This window comes from Gorilla gorilla, chromosome 19 (assembly GCF_029281585.2).
Source record: "Gorilla gorilla gorilla isolate KB3781 chromosome 19, NHGRI_mGorGor1-v2.1_pri, whole genome shotgun sequence".
NCBI classification, from domain to species: domain Eukaryota; kingdom Metazoa; phylum Chordata; class Mammalia; order Primates; family Hominidae; genus Gorilla; species Gorilla gorilla.
The window spans coordinates 16,318,200-16,330,346 of NC_073243.2; the positions used below are offsets into that span (position 1 = coordinate 16,318,200).

At 57.4% G+C, this 12,147-nt stretch overlaps 1 protein-coding gene across 3 annotated transcripts in view; it reads right to left on the reverse strand.

Annotated features, from left to right (window-relative positions):
- The window catches only part of ABR (ABR activator of RhoGEF and GTPase), a 223,396-nt gene that overhangs the window by 173,514 nt on the left and 37,735 nt on the right, over positions 1 to 12,147 (reverse strand). Inside the window, exon 1 of one of the 3 annotated variants that reach the window (XM_055367092.2) lies at positions 10,265 to 10,528. The exons of 1 other annotated variant lie outside the window; for it this stretch is intronic. Coding sequence is in view for 1 of the 2 variants with exons in the window: in XM_055367090.2 (XP_055223065.1) it covers positions 2,840 to 2,900 (61 nt within the window). In the remaining variant the exon portion in view is untranslated. Of the gene's footprint in view, positions 1 to 2,839; positions 3,188 to 10,264; positions 10,529 to 12,147 lie in introns of those variants that run through there. One more of the 3 variants, XM_055367090.2, reaches the window with a different exon arrangement.

Sequence of the window (12,147 nt, forward strand, 5' to 3'; positions counted from 1 at the left end):
AAGAAAAGAAAAAAGAAAGAAAGAGAAAGTGCCTATCCCAGTGCCTGCCATACAGTAGGTGCTCAGGAGATGCTATTATCATTGTTACCAGGAACAATGCTCAGAGAGGGGAAGGCAGGGAACCTCTAACACCGAGTCATTCCCATCTCTAAGTCACACTGCCACCCTGTGCCCTGGGTATACCCCCTTTACAGTTCCCGATGGATCTGGCATTTGTGGAGATTTGTCACCCCAGGACTGTGAGCCTGTAAGCAAACAGCTTCCTGAGAAGCAGAGGAACTTCCTCTGGGAGCCACAAAACCATGCTGCCAGGCAAATGACAGCTCGGGTATTTGTTTTAATTTAGGCTCTTGTCAAGAGGAAAGTTGATGGCTAACAGCCCAAACATGACTGCACAGCACCTCCCCGGGAAGCCTCCTGCTACAGCTCTCCACTAAGCTCTTCCGAAGAGGGAGGCAGGGACTCCTCACACTGCGGCCACATAAGTGCCCCCTCCCACCCACCATCCAGGCCACCCCATGAGCCGCCCAGAGGCCAGGGCAGCAGCAGGAGGGTAGACAGTTCAGGTGCCAATCTGCCTGAATCAGGGCTGCCCAACAGAACCCCCTAAGAGGCCTTGGCCTAATTCCCTTTTCTGGCATTCCTCTGGTCAGGAATTTTCAAGGTGGCCTCAGGCAATTTTGCTTTTTTGCTCCAGGCGTGGGAGGAAGAGAGTGGGGTATGGAAGACTTGGAAATGATCAGCTCAGAGGAGTCTTCTGCCGCAGAGAAAGCTAGAGACAGCGTTCCACAAGATTCCAGGCTTCCGGAAATAGGGAAACAAGAACTGGGTTTTGCAAAGAGCCAGAAACACTCAGGAACATAAGCACACGTGAATCTGAGGCATTGTTATGACGGCTGTTTGCAAGCACACGGCTAAGAGAGGGCCACTAATCCTGCCTCCGGGTCAGGAGCTGATCTGCATCTGCCCTCGGAACAGATGTGTGCCCCCATTCATGCAGACGCACGTGCACGCACATGCCACACAGCCGTGAGCCCTGACCTTCACCCAACGACGCTGGCCTCTGCAGGGGAAGGAGCAGATGGAGCGGCGGCACTTGGCACAGGACCTATGCCCAGGGGATCCAGCTTTGCCCCTTTGATGTTGAGAAACCAAAGCAGAATGAACCATCACAAGGACAGCTCCTGGGGGGAGGAGAGGAAGGAACATGGGATGGAGGAGGAGGCGGGTGGAGAAGAAGATACGGGGAATGACCTGGACCCAAGGGGTTGCTGAGATCAGAGGTTGAATGTTGGGTACCACACAGCCTCCAGGGTAAGGCTTTGGGGCTCAAGGCATCACCCTTCTCTACTCCCCCAACCCCCCCCCCCATATGACTTATCAAGGAACTCTAGCTGGGGTGACCCTTACAAATGCCCTTGTTGGCTCATGCCTGTAATCCCAGCATTTTGGGAGGCCGAGGCAGGTGGATCACCTGAGGTCAGGAGTTCGAGACCAGCCTGGCTTCATGGTGAAACCCCATCTCTACTAAAAATATAAAAAATTAGCCGGGAGTGGTCGTGGGTACCTGTAATCCCAGCTACTCAGGAGGCTGAGGCGGGAGAATCACTTGAACCCGGGAGGCAGAGGTTGCAATGAGCGGAGATTGCGCCACTGCACTCCAGCCTGGACGACAAGAGCAAGACTCCGTCTCAAAAAAAAAAAAAGAAAGAAAGAAAACGCTCCTGTTCCACGGCATCCAGTGCCTAGAATCAGGCTGAACCAGGCTCCAGCTGGCCCCAAGTGCCTCCTCCAACTCCTGCCTGGGAGATGTGCTGAGAGAGTGGGAGGGTCCCACTCACGTGGGCCAGGAAGGGCGAAATCCACTATGTAAGCCCAGGAGGACCCTCTTCCTAATCCCTGAGAGCATTCGGGAAAGGTGTCTCAGGGAAGGGTGGGGAGAAGGGGCGGTGCCTTTCCAGCACCGGAGCAGGAGCAAGGTGCGGTGGTGGGGGCGGGGGGCGGCTGTCGGTTCGCCCCAAGCCCCCCCACACCATTACCCGTGATCAGTTACGCATCCCCCGGGGCCATGCAAGAGCAATCACATGATCCAGAGAGATTTGGGAGCGAGGGGGTGGAGAACTCGAGAAGGTTTGTTTTTTTTTTCTTCTGAGGGTGGTTGGTGATGATGAGGGTGGGGGTGGTGATGAGGCAGGCAGGAAAGATTGCTGAGCCCGGGATTTTCAGCTCCCGCATCCAAACGGCCCCCGCGGATATCTGCACCCACCGTCTCCCCTCCCACTAGATCCCACCCCAGCACCGAACCCCTGGGCCCTGAACCACACATGGCCCCGGTGCCCCTGGGGTGGCAAACTCGGGTGCCAACGACTGCTCCCAAAACGGCCTTTCGGCTTCAGCCTGGACAGAGAAGCTGCCGGTCCAGGGGCGGGGGCAGCACCCAGAAGGGCCTCCCTCCCCTGAGGCTCGCGGAGGCCGGGTTCACAACAGGTGGGAGGGGGGACGCAGCTCTCGGCTCGGTTCGCCCACGGTCCCCGCCCCCGGACCGCAGGAATCCTCTCTGGGGACCCCCCGCCCGCGCCCCCCGGACCAGCCCGGCGCCTGGGTCCCGACCCCGATCCCGATTCCCAACCCGACCCCGATCCGGACCCTGATCTCACCCCCGCCCGCGCTCCCCGGACCAGCCCGGTGCCTGGGTCCCGATCCCGATCTTGGGGTCCCGATCTCGAGTCTGGGGTCCCGACCCCGATCCTGGAGTCCCGATCCCGATCCTGGGGTCCCGATCTCCATCCTGGGGTCCCGATCCCGATCCTGGGGTCCCGCCCCCGCCCGGCACACGTACTGCTGTAGAGGGTGTCGATCCAGGACAGGCGCGGCAGGCCCCGGTGGCTGAGCGGCTCCATCCCGCGGCGGCGGCTCGGTCAGATCCGAAACCCGACCCTCATCGCGCAACAAAGGAGGGAGGGCGGGCGGGAGCCGGGGGAGGCCGAAGTTGCGAGCGCGGAGGGGCGAGGAGGCCGGGAACCAGGTCCCCGGGAGGAGCGCGGGGCGGCCGGGGCAGGGGCGAGGGCGGGGCGGGCGCCCCCAAAACCCTCCCGAACCCTCCCGGCCCCTGCGGCCGCGCCGAGCCCAGCCGCGGATCCCGGAGCCGATGAGCAACTTCGCGGGGGGCGGGGCGGGGGTGGGGCTTCGTGGCGGGGCGGGGCTTTGGTGCGGAGGCGGGGCTTTGGTGCGGGGGCAGGGCGGGGCGGCACCAATCGGCTCGAGGCTCCGCCCTCCGCAGGACGCCCCCGGCCGGGCTAAGGGGGCAGCGGGGCTCCGGCTCTGGGCGAGGAGGGGCCGCGGGGGTCTCGGGGGGTCTCCAGGCGGCGGCGCAGACCCAGGTTCCCCTCGTCCCCCCCGCGCCGGGCTCAGCAGGATCCTGGCGATCCGCAAACCAGGTGCCGTGGGGGGCCCGGGAGCCCACAGGGGTGACATCACCTCCCGCCCGGGATCTCCAAGCGCGGCTTCGCGGGCGGGAGCAGCAGCCGGGCCCCTCCCCAGCCAGACCCGCTGCGGCACCCACGGGGTGAACGTCCTGCGCGCCGCGGGACGCGCCTCTCTCCTCCCGAACCTTCCCCCGCTCGTCCCTTTCCACATCCCTGACCTCTGAGCGCGGCCGTTCCCGCCACACATGGAGGGGGGCGGGTGGAGACCCGGGAGGACCGAAGTCACGGGGGCTGTGGGGCCAGGACAGTCCCACATGTGCCCCTCCTGGGCGGAGGACAAACTGGAGCCAGGAGAAGCCCCAAGGGCTTCCAGGACCCCTCCTGGGGACCCCGAGCCACGGCCTGGAAAGCCCATCGTGTTTGCATCATCACCTAGAAATGGTGGGAAGTCGGGTCAAGAGGCCTGAGAAATGACCGTTTAGAGACGAAATTCCCTCTAACGAAGACCCCCTCGCCCAAGGACAGTGAAGAGATTGGGGGCCCCATGCCTGTCTCCTGTGGGCTGGTTCTGTGGGAGCCATGGCAGCTTCCCCACAGACCTCTTTGGGCCAAGCGACCCTGGAGCAGGGAAGGACAGGAGGCGAGTCAGGCCAGGGGGGTCCAGGGCAGTGGGGCTGAAGCCCCTTCCTGAACCCAGGGAAAGGGAAGCAGTGGGGCCCACCCAGGGGGCCCGGTACCCCAGATAGTGACATTTCAGATACCGGAGCTGTCCCCACCCCACCCCATCCCCAGGCAGCTTAAGGGGAAAAACCTTCTTGGAGCCCAGCCCTACAGAGGCCTACCAGGAAGGTTAAGTCAGCCTGGCCTTTGCCAGGGGCAGTGTGGTCGGCACCCGCAGAACGCTGGAGGGGTGTGGGGGTCGGTCCTCATCACTCCAAACAGACACACACACATCTAGTTCTTAAGGGGAGAAGCAGCTCCTCCCCCAGGATGCTGAGAGGAAGCCCCATAAGCCGCTTGGGCAGAGGCCTCTGCAGCTGCCCCAGGGGAGATGGGGGTCACCCACTCATCACAGGCTGGGGAGCCCCTGGGAGACGCACGGGATGATGCTCTGGGTGGGGAAGCCTCTACAGGTGGCTGCAGCAGAAGTGGTTTTCAATATTATTAGCCCGTCCCTGCGTCCCCAGGGCTCCCTCTGCCCCAATCCTCCTGGCTCAGGCACCAGCGCTGTCTCTTGCCGCCCCTCCCTGCAGCTGTCACCCTCCCACCGTCCCTGACTAGCACACAGGATTGGGAGGGCCAAGCAGGCACCTGGAGCTTGGCAGGGAGGGGGCGTGCATCTCCAATGAGACGCTCCAGAAATAGAGATTTGGAATGGGAAGGGAACGAGCAGGCTCTCGGAGGACCGTGAGGCCGGAGGAGCCATGAGGGGCCAAGGGCATCTCTTCTTCCCACCTGGAACTCTCGGAAGACAGCCCAGGAGAAAGGTGGAAACGGGCGTGAGCTGCCGCCACCAGGAGCCACCAGCCCAGGAGGCAGCAGCACCGTCCCCTCCTCAAAACAACAACAAGCAAGAACGCCCGGGCCCTCTCCCCACACTGTGGGGTTTTCCTGATGGCCACATCCGGCGCTGACTGTGAGGGAGCTATGGATGTATGCTTCTGCGTGAGTCACATACATTTGCGTACATTTTACATTTTTATCTACAAAGGCTTGAACAAGCTATTTTCAGCATCCTCCAAGCTAAAATGTGGCAGTTGCTTTCCTTCGCGTTGCCATAGTTTGCTTTTTTCTGTCTACATTCTGTCCAATCCTGGCACTCTCGGACCCTCCACTCCACAACACGATAGAGGGTAGAGGGAGAGACAAATCTTGAGGGCTCTACAGAGGAAACTTCTGATAACGAACACAGAACACTGACTGTGTGCCGGGCTTAGCGTTTCGTTCACTAGCGTGATCTCACCGTGAATGTCACTGTTATCTCTGTTTTCTCCATTTTCCAGGTCAGAAAACCAAGGCCCTGAGCAGCTGAGTAACCCACTCAGAGGGTAAGTGAGAGCTGGGACTTGAACCCTGGCACTCTGTTCATGCTTTTTGTTTGTTTGTTTGTTTTTGAGACAGAGTCTCGCTCTGTCCCCCAGGCTGGAGTGCAGTGGTGCAATCTTGGCTCACTGCAAGCTCCGCCTCCCGGGTTCACGCCATTCTCTTGCCTCAGCCTCCCGAGTAGCTGGGACTACAGGCGCGTGCCACCACGCCTGGCTAATTTTTGTATTTTTAGTAGAGACGGGGTTTCACCTTGTTAGCCAGGATGGTCTTGATCTCCTGACCTCGTGATCCGCCCACCTCGGCCTCCCACAGTGCTGGGATTACAGGCGTGAGCCTCCGCGCCCGGCCTGTTCATGCTCTTAAAACACCACGCATACTGCCTCCACGGCCAGCTAACTGGTGATCACCGGGTGCTGAAGGTCCTGAGAAATGTCTGCGGGTCCATGGGGTTAGAGACCACCCTCTGGGAAACCCTGTCAACCCTCTTTCATCTCCAGACGTCTGTCTCAGACAACGTGTCTCAGGAAAGGGCAGTCACTGCGAGATTCCCTTGATGCCTTTGTTGGATGGCTTCCAGTAGATGTTAACACCACGGCCAGATGCTAACCTTGGCCACAGAGACAAGTGTGTGAGCCTGTGAGCACCACAGTGATTTGGGTGGGAACAGAAACCTCCGCATCCCTGGCACTGAGGAGTTGGGGAGACCCAACGTCACGTGCTGGGAAGGAAGGAGTTAAAGAGTCCTTCTCCTCCGGGCTTTGCCAAAGGTGATGCTACCCTGAAGTGGTCTAACCCCAGCCATCAACCCTAATCTGTCAGAGCAGCGGGGAGCTGTGGCAGACAGACCTTCCTGATTCAGCTAAATGTGGACCAGGTGGGGACCAGCCAGTGCTCCCCAAGGCACTGAACCCCCATCTATCACGCTGCCTCCTCCAGGCCCCTTCTAAGCATTCCCCAGACAGTCCCTGGGGCCAGTGCTCTCCACCCTCCCAGCCCTCCCTCCAGCCTGTGCACTCAGACTGTCTGCGGCTCCCCAACCCCAGGGTGACCTGCCTGCTCCTGCCTCATCACTGGACTTAAAGGGGATTTCATGGTTGGGTGCACCGCCAGGAGCACTGGGTTAATGATGAGGGGCTGAGTGGGAAGAAGGTACATCCCATTTTCAAGGCTATTTGCCCTGCTCCTAATTCCCAAGCACGTGCTACTCACGGCCTCTCCAATGACCAACTCTTGCTTCTACCAATCAAGGTAGAAGCCTTGGTTCTTGGCCAGGACGGAAAAAAGGGGACGGGCCCTAGAACCAAAACTGGGTATCTCCACTTTTCCTCCCTTCTCATGTTAGCAGCTCAGCTCCACTGCACACGACAGGAAGGCCCCAGGAGTCTCTGCTTCCTTGATCACCCAGAGGTCACCGCTGATGACAAAAATATGTTCCCATGCGGGGGCCAGGCAGGGAGCCCTGGTGCGTGCAGAGGCTGAATACACAGTGGGTGGGAGGGAGTGGGGCCCTCTACATTCAAATGAAAAACCAAAACCAAAAATAGACTGTGATGACCAAAAAACCGAGAGTTTGCAACCTCACTGGCCCATCAGGTCCTTAAAAGCTGGGACTGGCCAGGCACGGTGGCTCACGCCTGTAATCCCAGCACTTTGGGAGGCCGAGATGGGCAGATAGCCTGAGTCTGGGAGTCCGAGACCATCCTGGCCAGCATGGTGAAACCCCGTCTCTACTAAAAATACAAAAATTAGCCAGGCGTGGTGGCATGTGCCTGTAATCCCAGCAGTGAGCCGAGATCCTGTCACTGCACTCCAGCCTGGGCAACAGAGTGAGACTCCCTCTCAAAAAAAAAAAAGCCGGAGCCGGGCACAGTTGCTCACGCCTGTAATCCCAGTACTCTGGGAGGCCAAGGTGGGTGGATTACAAAGTCAGGAGATGGAGACGATCCTGGCTAACACGGGGAAACCCCATCCCCACTAAATATACAAAACATTAGCTGGGCATGGTGGCGGGCGCCTGTAGTCCCAGCTACTCGGGAGGCTGAGGCGAGAGAATGGTGTGAACCCAGGAGGTGGAGCTTGCAGTGAGCTGAGATCATGCCACTGCACTCCAGCCTGGGGACAGAGCAAGACTCCGTCTCAAAAATAAAAAATAAAAAAACCAGGACTGCATCTTCCTCACTGGGCAGACCCAGTGCTCAGCGCAGTGGGTGAACAAGGCTCAGGTAGACTCCCAGCACAGCTATGACCGCATGGCGCCTCCAGATCAGCTTTCTGCCGAAAGCCCAGCAGATCGGCATTCAATAATGCACATTGAACAAATAAAATTAATGACAGCTAACAGTTATTGAGTGCTTTTTTTTTTTTTTTTTTTGAGACAGAGTCTTGCTCTGTCACCCAGTCTGGAGTGCAGTGGGCATTATCACAGCTCACTGCAGCCTCGAACTCCTGGGTTCAAGCTGATCCTCCTGCCTCACCCTCCCAAAGTGCTGGGATTATAGATGTGAGCCACCGTGCCTGGTCTACTGAGTGCTTCTTAAGTGCCAGGCACTGCTCTATCTGCTTTACGTAGGTTATTTCACCTAATCCTTACAATAAGCCAATTTACTATTATCTCCATTTCACAGAAGAAGAAATTGAGGTGCAGAGAGGCTAAGCCATTGGCTAACTAGCAGATGGCGATGCTTGGAAATGAACCAAGTCTGAATCCAGGGTTCCCGTGTGTAATCTCTGCATTGAGCGGCAATTAGTGAATGAATGAATAAACAGAATGAAGTTAAACTCAGGGAGGAAGAAATCGGAGCTACACGAGGGAGGTAGGCAGCGTTATTTCAGAACCCTCCCAGGGCCACTGATGATAAAGTAGAAAGAGAACTGGTATCCCAAGAAAACCATATCTACTACAGCAGGCCAGATGACCCTGGAGACAAGCTGAACAAAGTCCAGTGACAATCTCCCAAATGCCAGTCCCGGCCAAGCCCCACTTCTTCAATGCCTCCGGCCAGTCTCAAGAGTTTCCAGCCTTAGTGTTCACATCTGTAGACAGTATGCACCCAGGGCCAGGCACAGTGGCTCACGCCTGTAATCCCAGCACTTTGGGAGGCCGAGGCCAGCGGGTCACCTGAGGTCAGGAGTTCAAGACCAGCCTGGCCAACATGGTGAAACCCCGTCTCTACTAAAAATACAAAAATAAGCTGGGTGTGATGGCAGGCACCTGTAATCCCAGCACTTTGGGAGGCTAAGGTGGGTGGATCACGAGGTCAGGAGATCGAGACCATCCTGGCTAACATGGTGAAACCCCGTCTCTACTAAAAATACAAAAAATTAGCCGGGCGTGGTGGCGGGCGCCTGTTGTCCCAGCTACTTGGGAGGCTGAAGCAGGAGAATGGCGTGAACCTGGGAGGCGGAGCGGAGATCGCGCCACTGCACTCCAGCCTGGGCGACAGAGCGAGACTCTGTCTCAAAAAAAAAAAAAAAAAAAAAAAATACAAAAATTAGCTGGGCGTGGTGGCAGGCGCCTGTAATCCCAGCTACTTGGGAGACTGAGGCAGGAGAATCGCTTGAACCTGGGAGGTGGAGGTTGCAGTGAGCCGAGATCATGCCACTGCACTCCAGCCTGGGTGACAGAGTGAGACTCCGTCTCAGAAGGAAATAAAAAAAAAAAAAAAAAAAAAAAAGAAGGTATGTGCCCAGGTGGATCAAGAAGACGACCTCCAGGCCTCCTATGAGCACTAGCAGAATACAAACTCTCCTGTCAGATCCTGGGGTGGCCTGTTTTCCATGCTTTGCTCTATTCCCATTTCCTTGGTACAGTAAAGCAGCATTTACTATTCTTTTTTTTATTTCTTTTGAGACGGAGTTTCACTCTTATTGCCTGGCTGGAGTGCAGTGGCAGGATCTCGGCTCACTGCAACCTCTGCCTCCTGGGTTCAAGCGATTCTCCTGCCTCAGCCTCCCAAATAGCTAGGATTACAGGAGCCCGCCACCACGCCTGGCCAATTTTTTGTATTTTTAGTAGAAATGGGGTTTCGCCATGTTGGCCAGGCTGGTCTCGAACTCCCAACCTCAGGTGATCCGCCCGCCTCGGCCTCCCAAAGTGCTGGGATTACAGGCATGAGCCACCATGCGCGGCCAGCATTTACTATTCTAAGATTCATCCTCAGCCCTCCAGTCTGCGGAAAGAAGAAAATTCCCCAGGCCTCCACAGCATCACCTGTAAGGGCGAAGTCTCAGCCTACGAGTCTGTCTTTTGCCCTCTTCTCACCTGCCCTCTGCTCAGCTTCCCGGCTTTTCCAGCAGCCAGTGAGATCTACAGGCAACAGAGGTGAACTGGAAGCCCTTCCCAGTTAGTCATTTCTCCACCAAAGTTTTGTGTCAGCTTGAGTCATGGGAAGACCTGCTGCCCTGGCAAGATGTGGACCTGATCCCCGGGGAGCTGCATTCACCCCCTCACTGCCTCCCTAGGCATCACTGCAGGATAAAGCACAGTGACATCAGGTCCTTGCAGCTGTGACACTCCCCACACGCCCCCACACACTTCCCAGGGGCCGAGTTGAAGCCCCGTTCCCATGGCCAGGGGCCACAGCAAGGGCAGCATCCTGGGCAGAGCCGCTGGCTTAGATTACGCAGTCCCCAAGCCACTGTTTTAGGAGGGTCTCTCGCCAAGCCCCAGCTCACGTGGCCCTCACCTGACATGGCTCAGATGACACCACCCACAGGTCAACAGCAGAGTTTTCCCAAAGGGTCCGTCCGAGGGCTCAACAGCAGGGCCTGGAGCCCCCTCCTCATTTACTTACCACCAAGTCCCCATCAGCATTCAGAAAGACGCCAGCAGAAGAGTCCAGTGGATTCTCTAAGTCTCTAAAACCCAGAGATTCAGTTCAGTGGCTCCAATCTCCTTAGCCCCAAGGGAAACAAGAGCACGTCCAGCTGGGGTCAGAGCTCACGGGCTGGCCCTCTGCCCTCCTGTGGTCACCACGGCCCCGAAGCTGGCCGTGCTCCTCGCTCGTTCAGCCAGAATTCTGCAGACGCATCCCAGGCCTACGCTGCTCTGCCAGGACCTCTGACACCACCCACCAGGCTGCCCCTGTCCCCATCAGGCCCAGGAGTGGCCGCAGGAGCCGAGGGCAGGCTGTCAAGGAGACGGGCTCCGAGAGGCAGCGGCTCACCATTCAGCAAGGCGAGGGCAAAGGAACCTCAGAGCCTAGCCAGGGGCGCCTGCCATCAGTGGAGCCTCTGCTCTGGGGCTGCCGGTCGGGCCGTGCGTGCTGTGTCTCTTTAAGGACCAGGCCTCTTTAAGGCAAGTTCCCTCTGCAGTCCAGTCCTGCCTCTGCCCGTCCTGCGGCAGAGAGTGGGGGCTCCCCAGCGCCATCTGGCGGCCGCACAGCAGCACCTCGGCCACCAGCGGCTTCCAGCCAAGGGGCCCGCAAGTGCCTGGACAAAAATCTCCAGCTTGGACACAGGTCTGCAGGCTGCTGTTGGGAACACAGCTGGGGGAGTCAGGAGGAACTCCGTCCGGGAAGGAGAGAGCAGAAGCCCCCAGGAGTGACATGGGGAGAATGATCATCCCGCCGGACAAAACCTTCACTAAAATATCCTCAAATGGGCCGGGTGTGGCAGCTCACACCTGTAATCCCAGCACTTTGGGAGGCCGATGTGGGCGGATCAGCTGAGGTCAGGAGTTTGAGACCAGCCTGGCCAATATGGTGTAACCCCATCTCTACTTTAAAAAAAATACAAAAAGTAGCCGGGCATGGTGGTGGGTGCCTGTAATCCCAGCTACTCGGGAGGCTGAGGCAGGAGAATCACTTGAACCTGGGTGGCGGAGGTTGCAGTGAGCCGAGATCATGCCACCGCACTCCAATCTGGGTGCGACAGAGTGAGGCTCCCTCTCAAAATAAATAAATAAATAAATAAAATATTATCAAATTGGGCCGGCACAGAGGCTCACACCTGTAATCCCAGCACTTTAGGAGGCCAAGGCAGGCGGATCACTTGAGGTCAGGAGTTCCAGACCAGCCTGGCTAATGTGGTGAAACCCTGTCTCTACTAAAAACACAAAATTAGCCGGACATGGTGGCGGGCATCTGTAGTCCCAGCTACTCAAGAGGCTGAGGCCGGAAAATCACTTGAGATCGAGGCTGCAGTGAACTGAGATCGTACCACTAACACCCCAGCCTGGGAGACAGAGCGAGACCCTGTCTCAAAAAAACAAATAAGTAAATAAAAATAACAATGTGTGGGAGCATTTAAAGAGGTCACAATTGGCCAGCTGCAGTGGCTTATGCCTGTAATCCCAGCACTTTGGGAGGCAGAGGCGGGCAGATCACTAGGTCAGGAATTTGAGACCATCCTGGCTAACATGGTGAAACTCTACTAAAAATACAAAAAATTAGCCGGGCGTGGTGGCAGGCGCCTGTAGTCCCAGCTACTCAGGAGGCTGAGGCAGGAGAATCGCTTGAACCCGGGAGGCGGAGCTTGCAGTGAACCGAGATCGCACCACTCTACTCCAGCCTGGGTGACAGAGCGAGACTCCGTCTCAAAAAAAAAAAGAGGTCACAATAACTAGGGGTCGCTACTAGCCTTCAGTAGGCAGAAGCCAGAAATGTTAAAATGTCCTACAGGACTTGCCCTACAGAACATCTGTTGTAAGTGCCAAGAGCGTTGAGAACTCTACCTG